Source organism: Barbus barbus (assembly GCF_936440315.1).
Source record: "Barbus barbus genome assembly, chromosome: 44".
NCBI lineage: Eukaryota > Metazoa > Chordata > Actinopteri > Cypriniformes > Cyprinidae > Barbus > Barbus barbus.
Window position 1 is genome coordinate 23,855,779 of NC_136722.1, and position 23,390 is coordinate 23,879,168.

The 23,390-nt window shown below is 39.3% G+C and overlaps 1 protein-coding gene and 1 gene segment (V, D, J or C); both read left to right on the forward strand.

The window, feature by feature from the left end:
* LOC306863410 (Ig kappa chain V-III region MOPC 63-like) overlaps positions 1–23,390 on the forward strand; it is a 773,265-nt gene that overhangs the window by 361,302 nt on the left and 388,573 nt on the right.
* LOC306863412 (noggin-2-like) lies at positions 17,921–18,556 on the forward strand (the record flags this gene model as incomplete). The annotated part of the gene is made up of 1 exon (XM_079406746.1): positions 17,921–18,556. The coding sequence occupies one exon, from the start codon at positions 17,921–17,923 to the stop codon at positions 18,554–18,556; it is 636 nt and encodes a 211-aa protein (XP_079262872.1).

Genomic DNA, 23,390 nt, shown 5'->3' on the forward strand with positions numbered 1-23,390 from the left:
TTTCACAACTCAGTGACTGAAACATGCAGCGCATATATTTGTTTAATTAAATCACAGTTTTTGAGGTTTGATAATCACAGTAAGCCATATTGCAATTTTATTTTTTATTCTGGATTAATCATCCAGCCCTGTATTAAACTAAGAAATAGTTTACTGATATGATTAATTATGATTTTAAAAATTTGAACTGTGATGAGTTAAGGTATTTCGATTTTTTTGCACCCTCAGATTCCAGATTATCAAATAGCTGTATCTCAGCCAAATATTGTCCTATCATAACAAACCATACATCAATGGAAAGCTTAATTATTCAGCTTTCAGATGATGTATACATCTCAATTTCAAAAAATTGACCCTTATGACTGGTTTTGAGGTCCAGAGTCACAAATAACCTAAAGGTGAGTAAATGACAAAGTGAACTGCTCTTTTAAGAAGTCTCTCTTTCTGGCTTTCCCCAGATTCCCACAGTCTGTCGGATGAGGATAACTCCTCGGAGGTGTTCCTCACCACTGATAGCGAGTACAGCTCCAGTGTGGCCCAGAGCACCAGAGAGCTGGACCTGCTCCCGCCGTCTCCTACCAGCTTCAGATCCATGGCATCCACACACCCTTCCTCCTCCTTGCAGTCCTCGCCTCAATCCTCACAGCCGGACGTGCTGCAGACCGGAGGAGGGGTGAGCAGACATGAGCACATGAGCGCCTTCGACAGCGACTTCATCCTGCCGAGCCGTCAGATTGAGCTGCTGCGGGTCACCGAGAAGAGAACGGCGCTCTGCGTACGCACCAGCAGTCTGGAGTGCCCGCCCCCTGTCTCCATGCCAACCACGCCCACCAGCTCCTCCAATCAGAAGCACTGGACACGCCCCTCCTCCTTCGACCTCTGCTTCTCCGCCCCTGAGCCCCGCCCCGCGCCGGTGCGCACCCTATCAGAGGACAGCGGCGTCCAGCGACTCTCCGCCCACTCCACTGGCTCCCCTCACCGGCTGTGCCACAGCACACTGAGAGTTTACCCACAATACCGCACCGGCTTACCCAAAGAGACCAGTGTCAAAGTGAGTGTGTGTGAGCTCATACACTAATCATCACAGTAGTGGATGAAGCTCAGGGTGCCTTAGTGTACATTTAAATTTCATTGGCTCTACAGGAAGTTGTATTGGAATTTGTATAGAAATGACAGTAGGAGGAATTCAGTTCAAAGAAATTTAACTGCAACACTCACAGAGGAATTTCAGTTGACCATTTTCATTATAAGTGACCCTGGATCACAAAACCAGGGATAAGTAGCACGGGTAGCATATTTGTAGGAATAGCCAACAATACATTGTAAGATCATGTTTCATGAAAATATTTTGTAAATTTCCTACCATAAATATATTAAAGCTTAATTTTTGATTAGTAATATGCATTGCTAAGAACTTAATTTGGGCAACGATTTTCTCAGGGGTTTTTTTCCACCCTCAAATAGTTGTATCTCGGACAAATATTGTCCTGTCATAACAAACCATACATCATCAATGGAAAAATTATTTATTCAGATGATGTAGAAATCTCAATTTCAAACAATTGACCCTTACGAACACCTGAGAAGAGATAATGCCAACCCCTCAGAGGATGCCAACGCTCAGACAACATACAGAATTACCAAATTTTGCCATAAGTTAAATATATTAAGGTTCTGCGATATATAAATATATTGTGGACACTTAATTTCCTGTAGAGCTGCTTTGCAACGATTGTATCGTAAAAAGCACTATACAAATAAACTTGAACTTGACTGGTTTTGTGGTCCATGGTCATATATTTTAATTAATTATGCCTGTTTATTCACTGATTTGCTCTTTAGACATGTTTCTCTAAAATTTCTCTGAAGTTCAATATTGTCAAAATAATTCATGCAAACAACCAAAACACATTTAAAATGCCATTCACAAACACAAAATGCCTGTCATATTGTTTTTTTATTCCCAAATTAAAATCAATATTTTAATTTAAATTATATTTATTAAATATAATGAAAATATTTAATTTAAATGTATTGTTTATGTTGACTAAATTCCAGCATTATCAAAAACGAAGCATTCTTATCACAGTCTATTATCTCTACTTGTTATATGTAAATGTAAATTATTATATATAAATATATACAATTTTAATTAAATACTTAATACTTATACAAAATATTTAAATAAATATTGAATTGATTCCATTTATATGTATTTGAATGTTCATATGAATTTCATGGGACTTTTATTCCATTTTAGTCCTATATTATATTATATTATATTATATTATTCAGGGTTATTATAGTTAACTAAAACCATGAAATAAAATAAATATAAAAAAAAAAATAAGTTAGTAGCCAAAACAGCATTTCTGATTTTCATTTAGTTTAACTTGATGTACCGAAATAATTAAAACTAAATAAATAATAAATAAGAACTAATAAAAACTTTATAAGCACAATAAATAAAACTAATGAACATGACAAAAAAAATAGATTAAATTGCTAAACTTTAACTGAAATGTGATTAATATAAAATAAAATCTAATTAAAAATATTAACAAAAACTGTAACAGTATATGATTGATACTAAAATAAACTATATTATATTGTATTGTATTATATAGATTTATAATAGAATTCTGAATTCTGTTTGCTAACTCTATTCAAATTCAGGAACTAAATAGAAATTTTAATTTATCAGTTCAGTTCTGCTAAGTGTAAAGTTGCTTTTGAGTTATTACCATAGTGCATTAAGACACCTAACCATATTTTATCACTGAATAGACAGTTTAGTCTGCTGATTCATATGTGTATGTCTGTTTGTAGTTACGCGTGACTCCAGAGACGTCGGCCAAAGAGATGGTTCGTCTGGTGGTCCAGGAGATCAACACGGTGTGCCATCACCTGCAGAAAGCAGCGCAGCAGTGCACCTGTGCCCCGGGTCAGTGTGGATACCCGTCCTGCACGTCTGAGGTGTGTGTGTACGGCAGCGAGCAGCTCGAGCACTTCGGCCTGGTTCTGCTGGTGGAGGGGAGAGAGAAATGGCTACAGGACGATTTCTGCCCGCTCATGCTACAAAACCCATGGACTCGCGGCAAACTCTGCGTCCGCTTCAAAGAGTATTCACCGCTCGCGCTGCAGTACAGCAGAGCCACGACTGTTTGATCGTGCAAACCTGTAAACACACACACACACACTGGCTGAAGTGCATAGACTACTGCTGTTTTGCTACTAGTTTGTTTCGTTTTTGAATCACTTCACAAGGTCTTAAGGTTCATGATTAGCTGAGCGGCTTCACCAGGACTGATCTGCTCACCTGCTCTGGGTTTTATTCACCCTATCCTTATGAGAAAATCAACTTCAAGTGCTGATCACTCACTAATAAGAGTTAAAGTCAACATGAAATCAAAACCTATGTATAGTTCATCAGTGCACATTATTTTCTAAAGATTTTCATAATCCTCCCACTGCTTTATATACACTATACTATATATATATAATGCATAAAATTTATCAAAATGACAGTAAATACAAATATAACTATTATTTATTTTACATAGATGCTGTTTTTTTTACTTTCTATTTATCAAAGTATCCTGAAAATAAAACGTAGCATGGTTTCTACAAAACAATATTGCGCAGCACAACTGTTTTCAAGATTGATAATAATCATAAATGTTTCTTGAGCAGCATATTATAATGATTTCTGAAGGATCATGTGACACTGAAGACTGCAGTAATGATGCTGGAAATACAGCTTTGATCACAGAAATATATTACATTTGACAATATATTACACTAGAAAGCCATTATTTTAAATGGCAATAATATTTCACAAAATTACTATAAAATTTGCTTTAGTTTTGAAATAAATGCATCCTTGGTGAGCACAAGAGACTTAAAAATTGTAAAGTGTTTTTACACCAGTACAGCATGTGCATCTATATATAACACACTGAATTAAACAAAGTAAGAAAATAGAAAGAAACAGTATATTCTTGTGAAATATACTCCAATAATCTTACTTTGAAACTTCAAAAATAATCTTTTTTTTGCAGTGTACTAATGTTTTTCTCTACAAAATAAGAAACTCATCAAAATACTAAGGTACATTTGGCATTTCATGTTGATTTGAACTCTTTACATGGATAACATCAGCATGATCACGACACTACAGTTTGACTTTATTTGCTCATTTGATTTAGTGCCACTTGAAGCAGAAGTTCAGTCTGGACAGAAGCTCTTCCATATGTATTCAGAAGTGAAATGTTTACAGCTCGCTAACGGTGGGTGGAAATCACCGAACAGACGTTACGTCATGTATTTGGTCAATGCATTCTTCCTCAGGATAACGTTAAACCGTTCCACCAAATTGTACACACACAGCACCGTCGGTCAGACTCATCCGAACTGTGAATACGCCATTGGGATTCTCCCAGGAACAAAGTACACTGAACGTTTCTATAAGCGATGCACTTGAGAACGAGTCTACACTGAAAGCACCACTGGAACTGAAGCTTTATCCAAATGAGTGACGATAAACCTGGTTTTGATTGTTTGTGGACAGACACATTGGACTGAACAAACAATATGGGCCGTAGCCGTCGAGTCTGACAGACTCTTCCTGTTTCTAACATTCATTTGTGTTGATTTGAGTAGCATTTGACTTTTGTTGTAGTGCGGTGAGTTTATTCTGGATATTGTGTTTACTGTCTCTGTTTGACGACTGACAGACATGCACGAGTTGGAAGTAAACGTTTTGGTGCAATAATATTTTACACTGTAGCTCGGAAGCGGATTTCTCTTCCAGATGAACGTTGATTTGTGGAATCATGTAGAAATACACAGTTGAGCTGATGCACAAGCGCTGTTTCAGATGATGTGTGCTCTGGCATGAGACGTAAGACTGTGTGTGTGTGTGTGCATGTTCCTAGCATGAGCTCATAGTCTTATGGCTGTCCATTTGATGAAAGCATAGTTTTGAGCAGCTGCAGTGTGTGTGTTTGTAGTTTACTACATGTATTAATGTGAGCGTTTTATTTACAGCTCCAGCAGCTATTGTCTGATTCAGATTCAGTCAATTCCTCCACGCGTCTCATAATACAGTCGGGTAACAGATAAATTACATTAATTGTCTTCTTGAAATAGATTTTTAACAATAGCTTTTTAACATTTTTCTATAATTATTTTTTAAATCATGTTTTATATACTGTATGTACTCCCATCAGTAAATTGCCCATAATCCTGAAAAAACATTTACCAATCAGAGGAGATTCAGTTACCATGGAAACAATTTCAGTCAACTTTAAGTATACTGTATTTTATGGAGACTGTTTCTGCCACGGGATGAAAAAAATAGATAGTTAACTTCTCACAATTCTGCCTTTTTTTTTTGCAATTCTGAGTACAAAAAAATACAATTATGAAATAAAATTCTGACAAATTTTCTTGGAATTCTGAGTAAAAAAAAATAATTGCGAGATATAAACTTAGAATTCTGACTTTTTTTTCTTGGAATTCTGTGGAGAAAAATAGAATTATGAGATAAAATTCTGACAATTTTTCTTGGAATTCGGAGTAAAAAATGTAATAGCGAGATATAAATTCAAAAACAATTCTTAGGATTCTGAATAAAAAAAAAAATAATTGCAAGATATAAACTCTGACTATTTCTCTTGCAATTCAGAGTAAAAAAAAATAATTGTGGGATATAAACTCAGAATTCTTACTATTTTCTTGGAATTCTGAGTAAAAAATTAATTTTGAGATATAAATTCAAAATTCGGACTTTTTTTTGGAATTCTGATTAAAAAAATTAATGGCAAGATATAAACTTTTTTTGTAAGACTTCTCTCAATTCCTGTATACATCCCACAATTCTGACTTTACAGCAGAATTAAAAATAAAAAAGTTTCGTTTGACATCTTGCAATTCCGGCTTTGTGTTTCACTAGTCTTATTTTTTTTCTCCAAATTGTGAGAAAAAGTCAGAATTGTGAGATAAAATGTCACCGTTATCGTAAAATTGATCAAGTCATTCACAGTGCTTCATGAGTAAATATCTTGAGCTTGTATTCACCATATTTAAAGGGGTCATCAGATGCAAAATTCACTTTTCAAGATGTTTGAACATAAACACATCCATCCATCATGTACACATCCATCCTATAATGATAAAAATCCACCCAGTGTTTTTTTTTAAATCCCTATTTTAAAATCCTCTTTCTCAAATCAGGCTGTTCTGAGATTCCTGTCAGAATGACATAGTTCTGCACAGGCCCCTCCCACGAGAGTTGATTGACAAGCCGTCTTACCTTAGACCCGCCCAGAGTGAGCTGAGAGCTGTCCGCCTCCGGCTTCGGTGCAGGGGAAGACAAGATGTCTCAGATTAAGCGATTGAAGTGTTTAGTTGTTGGATGTAATAATGAATATAGCAGTCATCATTTACTCCTGACGTCTGAAGACGCAGAGGATTCGTTACTTTTGCTTTGAAGGGAATGCGCCAATCCCCGATCTACATAAATGCGTCTATGTTCGCCCGAATCATTCGTGATCCAGCTTTATCTACAGAAGAAGTGAGTATAAGGGTTTTTATGAATTTTTGCAAATCACCTTTCCCAATAATGTGCTAGTTTGCCAGTTTCGCGGCTGAAGTTTATTATGCTCCATAGAAATATATACCTAGATGCCTCATTATGGACTGTTTCTATGGGCCGCCATATGTAAGCCCTCCGCCATTTTTGGAACGGTCTGCAAATCTTTGCGCACATTGACTGTGTCCATCTACAACAGCAAGTTATACGCTTGTATATCTTTGAATATTCATTGATTATTATGGTGAATGCTAGAAGGCTGATGCGTCATGTATCTGGAGCGGTCGAATAGGGAATCTACACATATCTATGGTCTGCTCGTCACTCCACGGAAGAGAGGGGCGGAGTCAGCAGAGCTCACTAGGATTTAAAGAAACATGGACTAGATCAGCGTGCTGAAGACAGAGCTGATTTTGACAGGTTTAAAAAGGTGTTTTTTACACTACCATTGAGAAATTGTAACCAAAGTATGTATATTAAGACCCTAAAGAATCATATCAACTTGTGACCCCTTTAAAACCCTTTGACTTTGGGACGATGAAGGGGAAAGAACAAGAATGCAACTTATTTCTGTGCTTTAGCACTCTTTCCTGCAGCGCTGTATTCATAAAGATTGTGTGATTTATCTCATCCATGTGGAGAAGATGAATGAGGAAATGCTCTGCTAAATTTGCATGATATTGACATACAGTGCATTTCACATTAAATGGACAGAAAATGGACCAACATCATTTTGTTGAATTTGAAACAAAATGCTTTTATAAAACAAGCAAAAGCCAGCAGAGAGATTCAGGCATGTTAGTTTGAGAGACCCTTCACATCTTTTCTCTTTATTCGTGCCACTTTTCTTCATTATTTTTGAAGTTTCAGTGTTTGAATCAGCATTTACCATTCAAAAGTTATTTTTTTTTTAACAAAATTAACATTTTAAATAAAGATGCATTAAAAATCAATCAAAGTCAATCCGCACAAATGTTTTCAACACTGATATTCAGACGTGTTTCCTAAGTAGCAAATCAGCATATTAGAGTGATTTCTGAAGGATCATGTGACACTGAAGACTGGAGTAATGATGCTGAAAATTCAGCTTTGATCACAGGAATAAATTACATTTTACAATATATTGCAAAAGAAAATAGTAATTATAAACTGTAATAATATTTCATAATTTTTCGGTATTTTTAATCAATTAAATGTAGCTTTGGTGAACAGAAGAAAGTTATTTCAAAAACATTAAAAACTCCTCAAAATCGTGCGCGCTAGCATGTGAAGTCAGTTCAAACCAGTCATATTTTAGATTTGTCATTTGATTTGATATTTGCTCTCTAATGCAATGACTTTCAGAAGCGTTTAAGTGTTTTAAAAAAAATGTTTAGGGCTGCTGTGATCTGTTTTTAGTGAAATAATAGCCGCTCTCTGATTGACTGAATCCACACTGAGTGTCTCACTTCTGCTAAGTAAAGTGTGGGAAACACTTGACAAACACACACACACACTCTCTCAGAGAGAGTCCTGCTCACACAAACAAACATGCACAACACAAACTGGCAGACCACACACACACTGGTATACAAACGCTCCCTCACACACACACACACACACACACATTAAAGTGCAGTGGAGCGTGTGGAAGACCACACACACGCTGCACCTTTAAGGCCGTCGCTGTGACGGTTATCGACAGTAACCTTAGAATTGTAGCAGGGTTCTCACACCTCCTAATTATACCGTGTAGACTCCGGGAAGACCTGCGCTAAATTTAGCCCTCTGCGGATCTGCAAATACTGTTAGCAAAACATTCCCAAAAGACCCTGAATGGATGTGATTCACGGCTGGCCTGCGTCGCGCTGGAGCTCTGCTGCACCACTCGGAGAGCTCTCAGCCGCTGAAGACGCACTAATGACGCACTAAGGCAGCATTGCATGGGTGACTCTAGTGTGAAGACAGTGCCCAAAATGCATTGAAACAAGCTGATCTATCCAAAATGTTGAATATACATTTTTCATTTTTATTAAAATTATTATATTTTGTTTGCTTAGATTATTCTCTATTTATGCGTCTAACAACTTGCTATTATTGTATTGCCTTTATTAATATATAAATTAAATTAATTATAAGTATATAATAAATAAACTAATGAAATATACAATCAAATTATATATTATTTTATATATTTTGTTATTGATAAATGATTAATGTAATTTATTAGTAATACATTACTAAATAATAAATAACACATTAAAAATGATAATGAAGCTCTTTGCATGTGCTGTAGAGTGTTAGTGAACACAAGTGAGCTTCATGACAAATTATTAAAATATGATTTAAAAAGTAGTTTTAAGTTTAACATTACTACGTAGTGCACTTTTTAAAAGTGTGTTAAGAAGCATGAAGGTGTCTCTCTTTAAGTACACTTAAGTGGGCATTTATTTCATTAATATTCTATTATAAGCAAGTTTTCTACACTTTTAAGACGTGAAGTACACTACAAGTGCACATTCAGTCCAATTAAGCACACTTCTGTTTCACAAGGTTGTGCAATCAGACAGTCAGCACTAACTTCACCTTTTCCTCTTTCTTTGTATAGTCACACATACAGTAGTTTAACACGTGTCGGTGTGAATGTAATTATAACTAGCCTAATTAAGGAGCTCATCACTAGGTTCACCCTCTATCTTTAAACCGCACAAACCGCAGCCTGTTATTCCCATCAGGGCTCTGATTACAGGCCGAATGATAACAGACGTACTTCTGCATCCGGTGGCCTGAAGATGGGACTGTAAGACTATATTTGATACGAACACAGCGTCCTCTGTGCATTTATAGCATGAAACGATCTGCAGAAATGCGTCTGGTTCACCTGTTCTGTGCTTATTGTGTGCGTTTGTGCTGGAGTTCGAGACAGACCCCCCTCCGCTCGGGACCCCCAGGGGCCGTAACCCTTTAAAGCACCTATAAAACATTTGGCAGGAGCGTTTGAAGTTTTTATGAAGCGCTGCAGTATTGTTCCCCAGAGAGACGGCGCACTCCACTGGCGCCTCACTGCCCTCATACACTGCCAGAGCGCGGGAGGGGAGCCGCACACGTGTGTGTGTGTGTGTGTGTGTGTGTGCGTGCATAGTTCTGTTTGTTCTTTCTTACTCTGTGTGTGTGTCATAGATGGAATGAAAGTGTGTGTTTATTTGTTGCCATGGTCTTTCTGTGTAGTGAAGTTGGGGAGTGTTTGGCTGCGTTCACACTGAACCATTCTCATCTCCTCACACCAGATTGTTGCGCAATGGTATCTTAGTATTGTTAACATACTGTAATATTATTTATTCTTTTGGATTTATGTTTTTATATTTTCTTTTTTTAATGTTAAATTACATTTTAGTTGTTTTTGTCCTTTTTTATGTCTATATAGCTTTACAGGTAAAGTCAAAATTTTATGATGACTGGTCATTGGCATTGTTTTAAAATATGATCTAAATGGCTACATGTCATCCTGTACTATTTTAAGATTAACTAAAGCCGATTTTAATAATAGAATAATATTGTACATGCATAATGATAGATGATTAATCTGAAGTCTCCTGCTTATATTAGAAATTTATACACACACACACACACACACACACACACACACACACACACACACACATATATATATATATATATATATATATATATATATATATATATATATACACACACACACACACACAACACACTATATATATATATATTAAGGGTTGGGAATCTTTCAGTACCTCATGATTCGAATTCATATCGATTCTTGGGGTCACAATTCGATTAAAAATCGATTCACGATTTTTCGATTGTTAATCACGACTCGTGATTTTTCATCAACATTTTTGTGCACACTGGACGCCAAATACAGCAGTATTTTGACACAAAAACACACCAGTCTATAGAATGGGTAGTCCTGACTCAAGAAATCAGTGTTTCCTATTAACTATTAGCGTCCTAATAAATCAAAAATATTTTACACTTCCCATTTGGCCGAATCTGGATATCATGTTCGAAGTGGGACACTTCAGCTCGGATGTTCCCTCTTCCAACCTCGTCTGGAATATGGCATAAATACGAGATATATTTCAATGCTTTATCTCGCAATTATATCATTGGGTAATTAAATAAATTGCTGGCATCAGCTGTTATTAATATGCAGGGCATTGAAATCGCTTTTGAATGCGCGCTTGCTTTTTACTTTCATTTTTGAGATTTGTGATCACAGGTACTGTGTGTATACTACGGAGCGGCAGTACTTACCACACATTTTACAAGATTAGATGTTTGTCAGTGGTGCTCAGGATCTGTAAATCATTTGCCATCATCCTCAGTCATCTCTCCTTACTCTGTTTATGTGGTAAGTGAACTTTTATGTACTGTAATGTAACAGGCTACCGCTAGCACGCGGCTAACCATGTCCCTTTAGTGGCTCTCTATATATATATATATATATATATATATATAGTTCAAATTTTTGTAATTGTTTTATGTAATGTCAGTTTTAATTTTCAGGATAAACTAAAAAAACTGAGAAAAAATAGTTCACTTTTTTATATATTATTTTATTTCAGTTAACATTTATTTCAAGTAACTAAAATGTTGTACATCTTACATACAGTTATGCATACAGGAGCCAATCAGAGAAGGATTTTTGCATTTGTTTTCTCTCAGGTTGTCTTGTGCATGTTGTGTGTGTGTGTGTGTGTGTGTTCACACTCACACTGCAGAGTCTAAAAACAAACACCAGCAGCGTCTAATCCACTGGAGCCAGACTGTGTGTGTTTGAGAGAGTGTGTGTTCATTATTTCTGTTAATATAACACTAATAATCATTCATAAGCCTGTGTTCGGAGCCGGTGGGTGTGTCCTGGATGAGACACAACAGCTGGAGTGGACGTGCGCACAGAGTGATGTCAGAGCGGTCGTGTGTGTGTGTGTGTGTGTGTGTGTATGTTAAGTTGAGCGGTAGCAGTGACACAGCAGTGAGAACAACCACCACATACTGTTGAATTAAGCACGCTTCAACCACGACTTCAAAGACACACACACACTGTGCCATTGTTTAGAAATATGATTGGATTGATAGAGTGATGAACAAGACTAAGATGAAAGGAGACTGCTTGTGTATATATCTATAGTAACACACATATCCAGACATAATTAATCTACACACACACACACACACACACACACTCACTCACTCACTCACTCACTCACTCACTCACACACACACAGGTTTACCTAGCTCTATCTATCTATCTATCTATCTATCTATCTATCTATCTATCTATCTATCTATCTATCTATCTATCTATCTATCTATCTATCTATCTATCTATCTATCTATCTATCTATCTATCTATCTATCTATCTATCTGAACTCTGTACTCTAGGGGGCGGTAGAGTTTCCTTCAAATGTCTGTGATTCAGGAATCTCATACTTGCGAGTTACACAAAGCTAGTGTGGCTGACACGTATTAGGAAACTTAATAATAACAAAATTGCAACTTTTATGATTCACATTCTGAATACAGGATCTAAAAATAACTTACTGAAAAAATAAATAAAGCATCTGGCATCTACTTTGAAAGCTCCCATAGACAGGATTGTAGTAAAAAGTGACATTTTAGACCATCAATTCTTCCTCAGATTTGATTAGACTAGAGGAGAAATGTATCATTCCATCACTTGCTCACCAATGGATGCTCTGTAGTGAATGGGTGCCGTCAGAATGAGAGTCCAAACAGCTGATAAAAACATCACAATCATCCACACCACTCCAGTCCATCAATTAATGACTTGTGAATCCAAAAACTGCGTGTTTGTAAGAAACAAATCCATCATTAATGCACCCATTCACTGCAGAGGATCCACTGGTGAGCAAGTGATGTAATGCTACATTTCTCCAAATCTGATGATTTGGCCATTTCATGCCAAATATATGGTTAATGCTGACTAAATCATTCAGTAGTGTGATAGAATCACTGACCAGAGACACTGTAGCAGTCTCTCTCTCTCTCTTGTGCTAAATGAGGGATGTTTGTTTTCTCTGTGTTTGTCTGCAGCTGCTCGTTTATGTGTCTTTTGATTAGATCACCAGTGTGAGTCAATATTCAGGACATCTTCTGAGTCTACACAGCGTCTCTGTCCTGTGCTGTTCTGCATGCTATTGCTGCACTGAGGCATTTCACAGTATGTGTTCAGCGTGATCGGCATCTTTGCTACAGGAGTGCGGTCTCACACACATACACACTCCTCAGAGTTACACTTTCACCTCACAGAGCCTTACACACACACACACACACACACACACACACAGTCGCGAGTGTGACGGCAGGCATCAGCAGGACAGATAGCAGATGAATCTGAAGGACTCGGTGGGATTAAGCTGCTAAGTGTGTTTCGGTTATCCTGACAGCGTGTCCTAACCAGACGCCACACCAAAAAATGAAAATACTGCCTGACATCAAACAGTCACAACCAATCAGGACAGTTTCATGTTTACGTTTTTCAGCAGCGTTTTCCCGTTCAGTTGCTTCATAGACATGTGTGTCATAAAAAGTCATCTGTAGAGTTTGAAGCCATGAGCAAACCTAATCCAGTCAAAAACAATGGTGAGCAGTGCAAAACTACTGATAGTCATTGATTGGAAGTATAAAAAACAATATATAGAAACTACAGTTCAAACATTTGTTGTTGGTAAGATTTGTTCATGTTTTTTAGTCTCTTCTGCTCCCCAAGGCTGTATTTATTATTTATTTAAAAAAGTATTTGATTAGTATCACTTTTGATTCATTTAAAAATTGAAAGCATCTTTTAGCCGACCCCAGCTGATTTGAAGCATCCTTGCTTTTATCATTTGGATCTAGCTCAATCAGGGGTGCATTTCCTGCTTAACTACCATAATTAATACATCATTAACTAGCTAGTTGCAACTGTTTGCTCGCAACAAACATGGTCACATCTCAGTCAGCTGAACCATGTTGGTCCAAGGACTTGTCGTGAATTATGTCATGCGCAGATGTGGAGTAATAACTGATCAAAAACAGCTCTGATTGTTGATATGCAAAAATATCAACAGTATATTGGCTATTGAACTGGAATGAAAGATATAGAATGTACTGCATGTTAGCATGCTTTCTGTGTCCAAAAGCAAAGAAAGTCCACGTCATACTAACAAGAAACTATGCTTCTAACCACAAATTTGCCAATGTTCGTGGGAACTTTGGGAATCGAACTGTGTTGGTAATGCCCTTGTTGGCTTTTGGGAATCGCACCCCAGATCAATTGAGGTGTTTACAAGAAGGCCTTTCAATCCCATCGGATTCTTTGGTTGCACGTAAACAGAGTTCAACCTCAACCGTTCAGATTGGGCCTCCGAGACGGACTGAATTACAGCAATATCTTGCGGTTATTAGGAATGTGATGTCATCCCGCCCCCCTCGCGCTGGGAATGCCCTCTCCCTGGGTCTCTTCCTTTTCCCCGCTCTCCGTCCCAGCAGGATATTTCTCACATTCATTTTAATTTTAGGCGACATGAATGAGGGTAATCAAGCTGGAATGCAGTGAAGTCAGACACACACTGACTGCATCCCAATTAAACGAGGCCTAGAGATCATTATTGACCTCCTGCCCACCCCCTCTTCCACTTTTCTTTTCTTCCTGTGTCCTCTGCTCCCCTTTCTGCGCCACACGGTAGGCCTGAATAGAAGCGCGGTGCATTGGAGCTGTGCGTTCAGTGGCGTGCACACACACACACACACACACATTTAGAGGGAAGCGTCCCCATGCTGTGTCACTGAAAAGCCTCACAGTCTGCGCTGTCAATCAAACGCCGAGCGCCCTCCGTTCCGCCCGTATGCTGAACGTAAGGTATGACATCACCTCACGGGACGGGACAAACGCACGCTTATATCAAACGCTTCAACGCGTAAGCGCGCGCCACCGCTCTCCGTCGCCTTCTCCAGAGAGATCCGCCAATTCGATGCTGTTTACAAGGCGCACAGTGAAAGAATAAAGAGGAAATCTTCAAACAGGCAGCGCTAAACGAGCGCAGATTTCTTAATGCTGCTTCCAGCATCTGCTTTCGGTTAGAGACGCGGAGCGAAATAAGAGCGCTCTGTTTACTCTGATGAAACAACTTTGAGCATCGAATGAGCGACAATGCAGAAATAAATGGGACTATATATTTTGGTATCTATCTATCTATCTATCTATCTATCTATCTATCTATCTATCTATCTATCTATCTATCTATCTATCTATCTATCTATCTATCTATCTGTCTGTCTGTCTGTCTGTCTGTCTGTCTGTCTGTCTGTCTGTCTGTCTGTCTGTCTGTCTGTCTGTCTGTCTGTCTGTCTGTCTGTCTGTCTGTCTATTATATCTATCTATCTATTTCTGTCTATCTATCTATCTATCTGTCTATCTGTCTGTCTGTCTGTCTGTCTGTCTGTCTGTCTATCTATTATATCTATCTATCTATTTCTGTCTGTCTATCTATCTATCTATCTATCTATCTATCTATCTATCTATCTATCTATCTATCTATCTATCTATCTATCTATCTATCTATCTGTCTGTCTGTCTGTCTGTCTGTCTGTCTGTCTGTCTGTCTGTCTGTCTGTCTGTCTGTCTGTCTGTCTGTCTATTTATATCTATCTATCTATTTCTATCTGTCTGTCTATCTATCTATTTATATCTGTCTATCTATCTATCTATCTATCTATCTGTCTATCTGTCTATCTGTCTGTCTGTCTGTCTGTCTATTTATATCTATCTATCTATCTATTTATATCTGTCTGTCTGTCTATCTATTTATATCTGTCTATCTATCTGTCTGTCTGTCTGTCGTTTTTTAAATGTTACCACATGTTTAGGAACATTCTAAAGTAACGTTCCCATGATGTTTGCAAAATGATACAAAGGAATGTTCAACAAAAAAACGTTCCTAAAACGTTTTAAAACGGCACGTTTTGAACATTCAGAGAAATAACGTTTTTATAACTTAAGGGGAATGTTAGAAAAACGTTCTTGGAACATATTTTGTTACCACTCTATATATACTCATATAAGCTATTTACGGTATCTGAGAGTTTTATTTTAATAAATGTTAAATAGTTGGTCAATGCCAGCAGAAATCTGTTGAGATAATGATTAAAACGAATGCAGTTGAGGCATAGCTTATTTTTTATCCAGTAATGAAACCGAAGAACCTGTTTGTGACACTTTAATAATAACATTTATTATCAGGTCATTGTTTTTGAATATGATTATACGTGAAGCAAAATGTCAAGCCGTCTCTAGCTGTCTGAATGAACGTGAGCTGATGGTGTGTTGGTGAGAGTTCCTGCGCTGCGCTCGCTTGCGCCCTCTAGCGGTCAAAATGCGGCGTGACACCGGCAGCTGAACCGCAGAACCACAGAACCGCAGCCAGACAGTCTGCCACCGATCCACAGACTGCTGGGGCCCTGCTTTACATGCCTCACACTCCTCATGTCATGAAGCCCACAGCTCACAGAGGAATATCCCTCCAGCCTCTGCAATCCACCACAGACAGCTTGAGAACAGAGAGAGACGCTTAAAATAACACGCTCATTAATAACAAATATGACTGCATCTTTTGTGCATTATTGAGTAGTGGTCAAAAGATGAATTCATGTACATGCAAATATTTTGACAGCTCATATATTATTGTTAATGACTTCATGAAAGTTTTTTTTTTTTTAATGCACAATTAAATTTGGGTTGTAAAAGTTCACCTCAGCTCTTTCAGAGATCACCTGTGAGCGATAGTGATGGAGGGCAGAATTTGTGCATGCCGTTGAAACATCAGGCTGCACATCGAGCTCGAGTTCTGGCACCGTGAGAGATGACACATCTCTATATGTGGCCCGTTTAAACACTTAATTGCGGCCGTTTATTTGGTGACCCTAAGAGTTCACGCGCGTTGGTTCCTCCCAGTGGCAAGAGCAAAGGTCGAAGCCGAATCCACACACCTCCACAAAAACCAGAGGCGCTTTAATGGACCAATTATTGGATTCCTAAGCACTTCACTTTGTTTTTCTTTTTCCTTGGGAAAAGTGATGTCGCCTGTGCGTGTGTGTGTGTCTGTGTGTCTCAGCTCATGTCAGACTACTACAAAATGGCTTTATTGGGGGAAAGAAAAGCATTTAAATGATTATTCATTAAAATGCACAATATGCATCATGTGCCAATATGTGCAAAAGCCCCAGATAACTGATGCATCCAGAAAAGAGTGTAATTTGAATGTGGTATGAATGAATTATAAGGTTTCCACTTGAACATTATTTATGCAAGACGATGTAACCGTTCATAATAGGTGGGTAAGTGTCACGGAATGTGCAAGATATGGAAAATCCCAAATGTGTGTTTTCTGGTTGCTGTTCTGTAGCAGCCTGTGATAAATCTAGAGCTGTTGTGGTGGGATGTGTGTGTGTTGGGAGGGGGGTCTCATTGTGTGTGTGTGTGTGTGTGAGAGAGAGAGAGAGTGTGTGTTCTGCTGTCAGTCAGACTGAGGGTTCTTGGTGAGCTGGGTGCGCACACTCACGCGCGAGCTCATGGAGCCGACGGGGGAGGAGGGAAGGGGTGGGGATATTTAACTTGGGAAAGAGAGGAGTTCGCCTCCAGACGCGCTCATTCTCCTCTGTCCCAGATCAGGACCAGGCGAGTTTTTCGGACGGCTCTGCGGAGGAGGATTTCTGACACCGCGGGGATATGAATGCACCGCGGCTGGAAAACATGCAGCAGACTTTCGCGGGAACGCTTGACGCAAACGTGTAGAGGAGTCTGATTTTATTACGGACTGATCCCGAACATGTTCTAGACGCGTTTGAGGTTCCGATCGCGGAGTTCTGAAGGTCTGTGGAGAGACTGAGCGGCTCTCGTCCCGGTTCAGCAGCGCCGGTTCGGCGGGACGCACTGGAGCCTGTGCTCTCAGAGAGAGAGAGGAGTGCGTAAAAATAACATTGGCTAAGACGCGCTCCATTCCGCAGGCGCTGACATTTCAAACGCCAGTTTGGGTGTTTGACAGAATCCGAGCAGGCTTTGGAAACGGTGCCATCCCATCCTATCCCGTTGCCATGGTGACCCGCCGAAAAGTCCGATGAGGATACGGTTTTGTAGCGCACTTGGCACGCCTCACCTGAGCGAGTATCCCTGAAAACAGACAGCCCATGTCCCATGTCATTCCGGGCCACGCGGCCGTCTATTAAAAGATCTCGCTATTTATGCGCGGGTGTGTGAGGGCGCAGTGAGGGCCAACTCCACTCCGCAGACAGACAGAAGACGAGTCATGGGCAGCATCACCCGCGCGTTGCCGCTGCTGCTGCTGCTCCTGTGCGCGCAAGGCGCCGCGGCCCAGCACTACCTGCGCCTGAGGCCCTCGCCCAGCGAGCATCTGCCGGTCCCCGACCTCAAAGAGGACCCCGATCCGGAGCACGATCCGCGTGAGCAGGACCTCTCGGAGAAGACGCTGCGCAAGAAGCTAGGCAGCAACTTCGACCCGAGCTTTATGTCCATCCACCTGCCCACGCAGCTGAACGCCAGCGCGCCGCCGGAGCTGCCGCGCCTGCCCATGCCCGCCGACCTCAAGAAGCTGAACCTGACGGAGACGCCCTACGGCAGGCGCGTCAAGGTGGGCAAGAAGGCGCGGCGGAAGTTCCTGCAGTGGCTGTGGATGTACACGCACTGTCCGGTGCTGTACTCCTGGAAGGACCTGGGCGCGCGTTTCTGGCCGCGCTACATCAAGGAGGGCAACTGCTTCAGCGAGCGCTCCTGCTCCTTCCCCGAGGGCATGTCGTGCAAGCCGGTCAAGTCGGTGACCAAGACCCTCCTGCGGTGGTACTGCCAGGGCTTCCTGCGGCAGAAGTACTGCACGTGGATATCGGTGCAGTACCCCATCATCTCCGAGTGCAAGTGCTCCTGCTGAGCAGAGAGAGAGGGGTGCTATGGATTGGGAATGATTGCACTGTTTACCCACGGATAGAGACGTGTGGCGCCACATAGCGAATCTATTTTTTTACACACACACACACACACACACACATATATATATATATATATATATATATATATATATACAGCTTTATAATTAAAAATATATGACAACATATGTACATATTTAAGTGAGAAGACGAAGAAGAAGAATGCAGCTATTTTTTGTTAAAGGATCAGGACCATATTCTCACGAGGAGCACTTCGGCTCGTGGTTATTTTTATGAAATTATTGCCAAGACGCAAGAGAGAAGTTCACTTTCCTCATTCGAACTCTATTTATAGAGACTGAAGAACATTATGCCTAGAGGTTTTGTACAAATATTAATATCAATAATGATGATGATTTAAAAAAAAAGGCTGGGCTGAAAGTTATACACGTGAACTCAGCTTTTTTTCTTTTGGAAATCATATAGTATTTTAGTAAAAAAAAAGAAAAAAAAAGAAAAAAAAGTGTATGTTTTATTTATTGTTTTAACGGTTGTGAGTATAGATAAAGAGAATAGAATATACCAGAAATTCTACTTGAAAAGTTCTAAAAACGAATTTAAGAGAATATTAATATTAATAATAATAAACATGTCCGTGTAAATGCCATGGTTTTAGCAATAAAATCTGTTAAACTTGGACCGAAGGATCCGAGAAATATGTCCTATGTCAGATGTTCTTGGTTTCTTTAGGTTAAGAACGCTGAATGATGCCTGTGTTGCAGAATGAATGCAGATGCGTGCGTGCTGAACATTTTGTGCTCTTTCTGAATGAGATCTTTGCCCTTCTGCGTGCTTATGATGTACAAATATTCTACGGGGAGCGCTTGGAAGCGTCGTGCGTAAACGCGCGCCGATGTTAACACAGCGCTAAAATATGATGCAGCCATTTTCAAACACTGTCATTGGTGAAATAGAGCAGGGAGAGCCAGCAGCTTCTGGCGCACTGCTTTTGGAAGGGGAAAGGGAGGGGGAGGGGGTGGGGGTCTGAGAGACAGAAATCTGAGCCCGATTCTTGTCCAAAACTCTCGGCGTGAGAAACACTGCAACCCTCTACAATGCCTGTGAACTGATGCTGACGGTACCAGACTGTTAATTAGTCAGCAAACACGTTGACTGCGGGTGCGAGAGATGCGAGACTCGTAAAAACGCGACTTTACAGTCCGCAGACGCGCATCAATCGCGCCTGTCATTACGCGGATCGCAGCGGAGCGAGAGCGCGTGTGTGTGCGTGTAATTGCCGAGGTTATTGTGACAGATACACACTGCTGGTGCTGTGTTTTGGCGCTGGGTGGGGGCAGTTGTCAGCTCTGTTTCTTGATGATGTCTAGAGCTTTTTCGAGGAGGCTGAGTGTGTGTGTGTATGCGCGCGCGCGCGCGCGTCCGTGCTTGTGTGTGTGTGTGACGCGCCGGCGCCACTCGGCCGCGCACTCTGGCGAGCGCAGAATAGATTGAACAGTAACCCTTTCAGCCTGTGTGTGTGAAAGCCAATCCCCGACAAACTAGCCCTCAAAACACACAGCCGTCAGACTGGCGGAGCACTTCAGCCTTCTGTGAGGGGGGGTGTATTCATCATTAAAAATATGACCCAAGCTGGAGTGAATCAGGGAGTTCTTTGAGACCGAAGTTAAACACAATGTTTTCTGTCCTTGGCAGAGGCCAATGAGATACCAAATGTAGTAAACGCTCCAATTTGCAGTGTGCATGGAGACTGTGCTCGGAAAACAAAAGCAAAACAGCTCACTTATCGGGATGAATTACAGCTCTGAGAGGGAAACCGATGGAGAAGTTTAATAATCGATCATCTGCGTGTCTCTAAATAGTGCCGCGGTGGCTGCAGGCCTCGTGTAGTAGCTTTTAATGTGATTTGTCATGTTTTGCTGCAGTGTGTGTGTGTGTGTGGTGTGGGGGGACGATTCCGTTAGTCTTGTGGGTGACATTCATACTGTGCCTTTTGGACCACCAACAGTTGGCTCATGATTTGTGTGTGTGTGTGTGTGTGTGTGTGTGTGCGGTTACTACAGTCTGTGTGACTCAGAGTTTATGCATGTGTTTGAGTCCCCAATCCCAAAATCTGCTTCTGTTTAATCGTTGCTCGTGAGTTCAAATGATATTTGTCATCATTTGCTCTATAATAAAACAGCCATCTGATGCAGCGCTGAGGATGTTGCGCACGTCACGTGATACATGATATAATGCTGGTATCTTTCTTTCCATATCCATCAAAGAGAGATGGTACAAAGGTAAGATGTCGATCCAACTCGGGTAATATTTGGATCATCTTTTGAAAATGAACCTATCAAAGTGAATTGGACATGGTCAGAACAAATGTGAAATACAAATGTGAACATGCTTACTTTTTACAGCAGGAGTCACTCTAAAAACAAAGCAAGTGTCATTTATTGCAATAAAAGATGCACAAACACTTTACAAGCAAATGCTGGCAAAAAAGAAGTTTGAAATGCTAAGATGTAATGTGATTCTCTACACTCTCGGATAAAAGGTACAAAAGTTGGTGTGGTGCCTTTTTTAAAAGTTACTAATATGTATCATTTATGTACTAATATGAGCACTGTAGGTACAAATATTTGACGTACTAATATGCACTCTTTAGGGGTAAATAAAGGTACAAAGGTGTACTTTTTGAAAAGGTATTGCCCTACTGACAGCTTTTGGACCTTTTGTTTGGAGAGTGACACCTGCATGGAGTACAGATTTCAGGAGCCACTAAAACTCAGCAAAACACAGCTGATTCAAACAGTGAATGCACTGGGCTGTCAAAGCTTTATTCCCTTATAGATGATTACAGTATTGACCAAGCATTGAAGTACTTAGCCGTAGCCCACATAAAACAGTTCAGAGTAAAGGCTGTTCGGAGTGACAGTGATGCTCTCAGATGCACTCTAGAGAGAGCTTTCCTTGTTTATTCGGGCTGTAATGAGGACTGATCCTTCAAGAGGATGGGAGGTCGCAGGAATCATTGTGTTGACTCTTTCTGTCACACTTGTGTGCTTTCTGCTGTGCCACAATGGAGATATCACCCGGGCATAACTATAATAAAGCACTTTTTGAATCATTTGCAGAGGGAATGTCTCGATGCTGTAGTGCTGAAACATATCTGACAGATTTTTAGACTATCCAGGGAACTTTTTGTGAAAGTCAGGAGTAAAATTGACCTTTTTGGTGTACAAAAAAAACAAAAAACTATACTGTTCAAAAGCTTGGAATCAGATTTTTTTGTTTTAAAGAAATAAATACTGTTCATTCAGGATGCATTAACTTGATCAAAAGTGACAGTAAAGACATTTATAATATTACAAAAGATTTATATTTCAAATAAATACTGTTCTTTTGAACTTTTTAGTCATCAAATAATCCTGATATGTTATGGTTTCCATACAAATATTAAACATTGATAATTAACAGGGAAAAAAAAGCATTACAAGGATTTCTAAAGGATCATGTGACACTGAAGACTGGAGTAATGATGCTCAAAATTCAGCTTTGATCACAGGAATAAATTACATTTTACAATATGTTTACATAGAAAACAGTTATTTTAAAAGGAAATATGGTTTAAAACTTTTACTGTATTTTTGATCAAATAAATTTAACCTTAGTAAGCATAAAATACTTGCTAACAAACAATCTTTCCAACCCATTTTTACTATTGGTACTGTATATGACATACCTTCAAATGAAAATAGATGGAAATGTCTATTTCTTAAGCTTTTTCTCCCAAATATGATCACTGTGTTTTCTAAGGCAGTGTCTGTGTTTTTGATTATATTTATATTCAGTTGTGGCACTTTACATTTACATTTATGCATTTAGCAGACACTTTTATCCAAAGCGACTTACAGTTTTAACATCAAGTTACAGTTTTTACATTTTTATCAGCTCTTTACCCGAATAGTTTCCAAAATATGGCCTAAACATCATAAAATGTGTGCCTCTAATATCATTAAACTACAGAGTTCCTTATTTGTGGAGAGCACCATCATCTCTGACCCCTTTTGATGCGTCTTTATTTATCTGCCTTTTTCACTCCGCAGGAAACTCCACTTCCCAGAATCCCACGCGCATCCAAGGCGACCAGAATAAGTCCACATGTGACTCAAACATCCCTTAAACGATTAAAATGTTTAATTTGCTCTGGATTTAAGAGGCTTATTGGTTGTCACAGCGGCTGTCTATTTTCTTCATGGGTCATTAAGAATATCATCTATCGTCAGTTTGTATTTTCTTGTTATTTAGTCTATGTAGCCTAGCTATGATAATTTTTTATTAGATTTTATGCACGCATGAATCATATACTGCTGTATGAAAAGAACATTTAACAGGTTGCACTGCCCTCTATTGACTAAAACATGCCATGATATATAATGAACTAGAAGCGATCACTTCACTATATATGCTACTGATTATACAATTCATGATATGAAACAAAAACACAATTTTGTAAGCTGCTACCAGAATATAACAGGCTAATATTCAGGTTCATAATATTCAGATGAAAGGAATGTAAATAGTAGTATATAAAACAGATAAAAAAAAGAAAGAATAATTTTTATATGCACGTATACCTGCATTTGAAACAAATGAAAATAAGTTTCACATCACAACAATAAACAAGATATTATATAACAAACCCAGCAAACTTTTAATTGAATTCATATCCTCATATATTAATACGTCCATAATTATTCATGAAATTAAAATGAGGTTCCTCGCACACTGATTTATTTTCCAATTGTGTTTTCATTTCCACACTTTAATTAA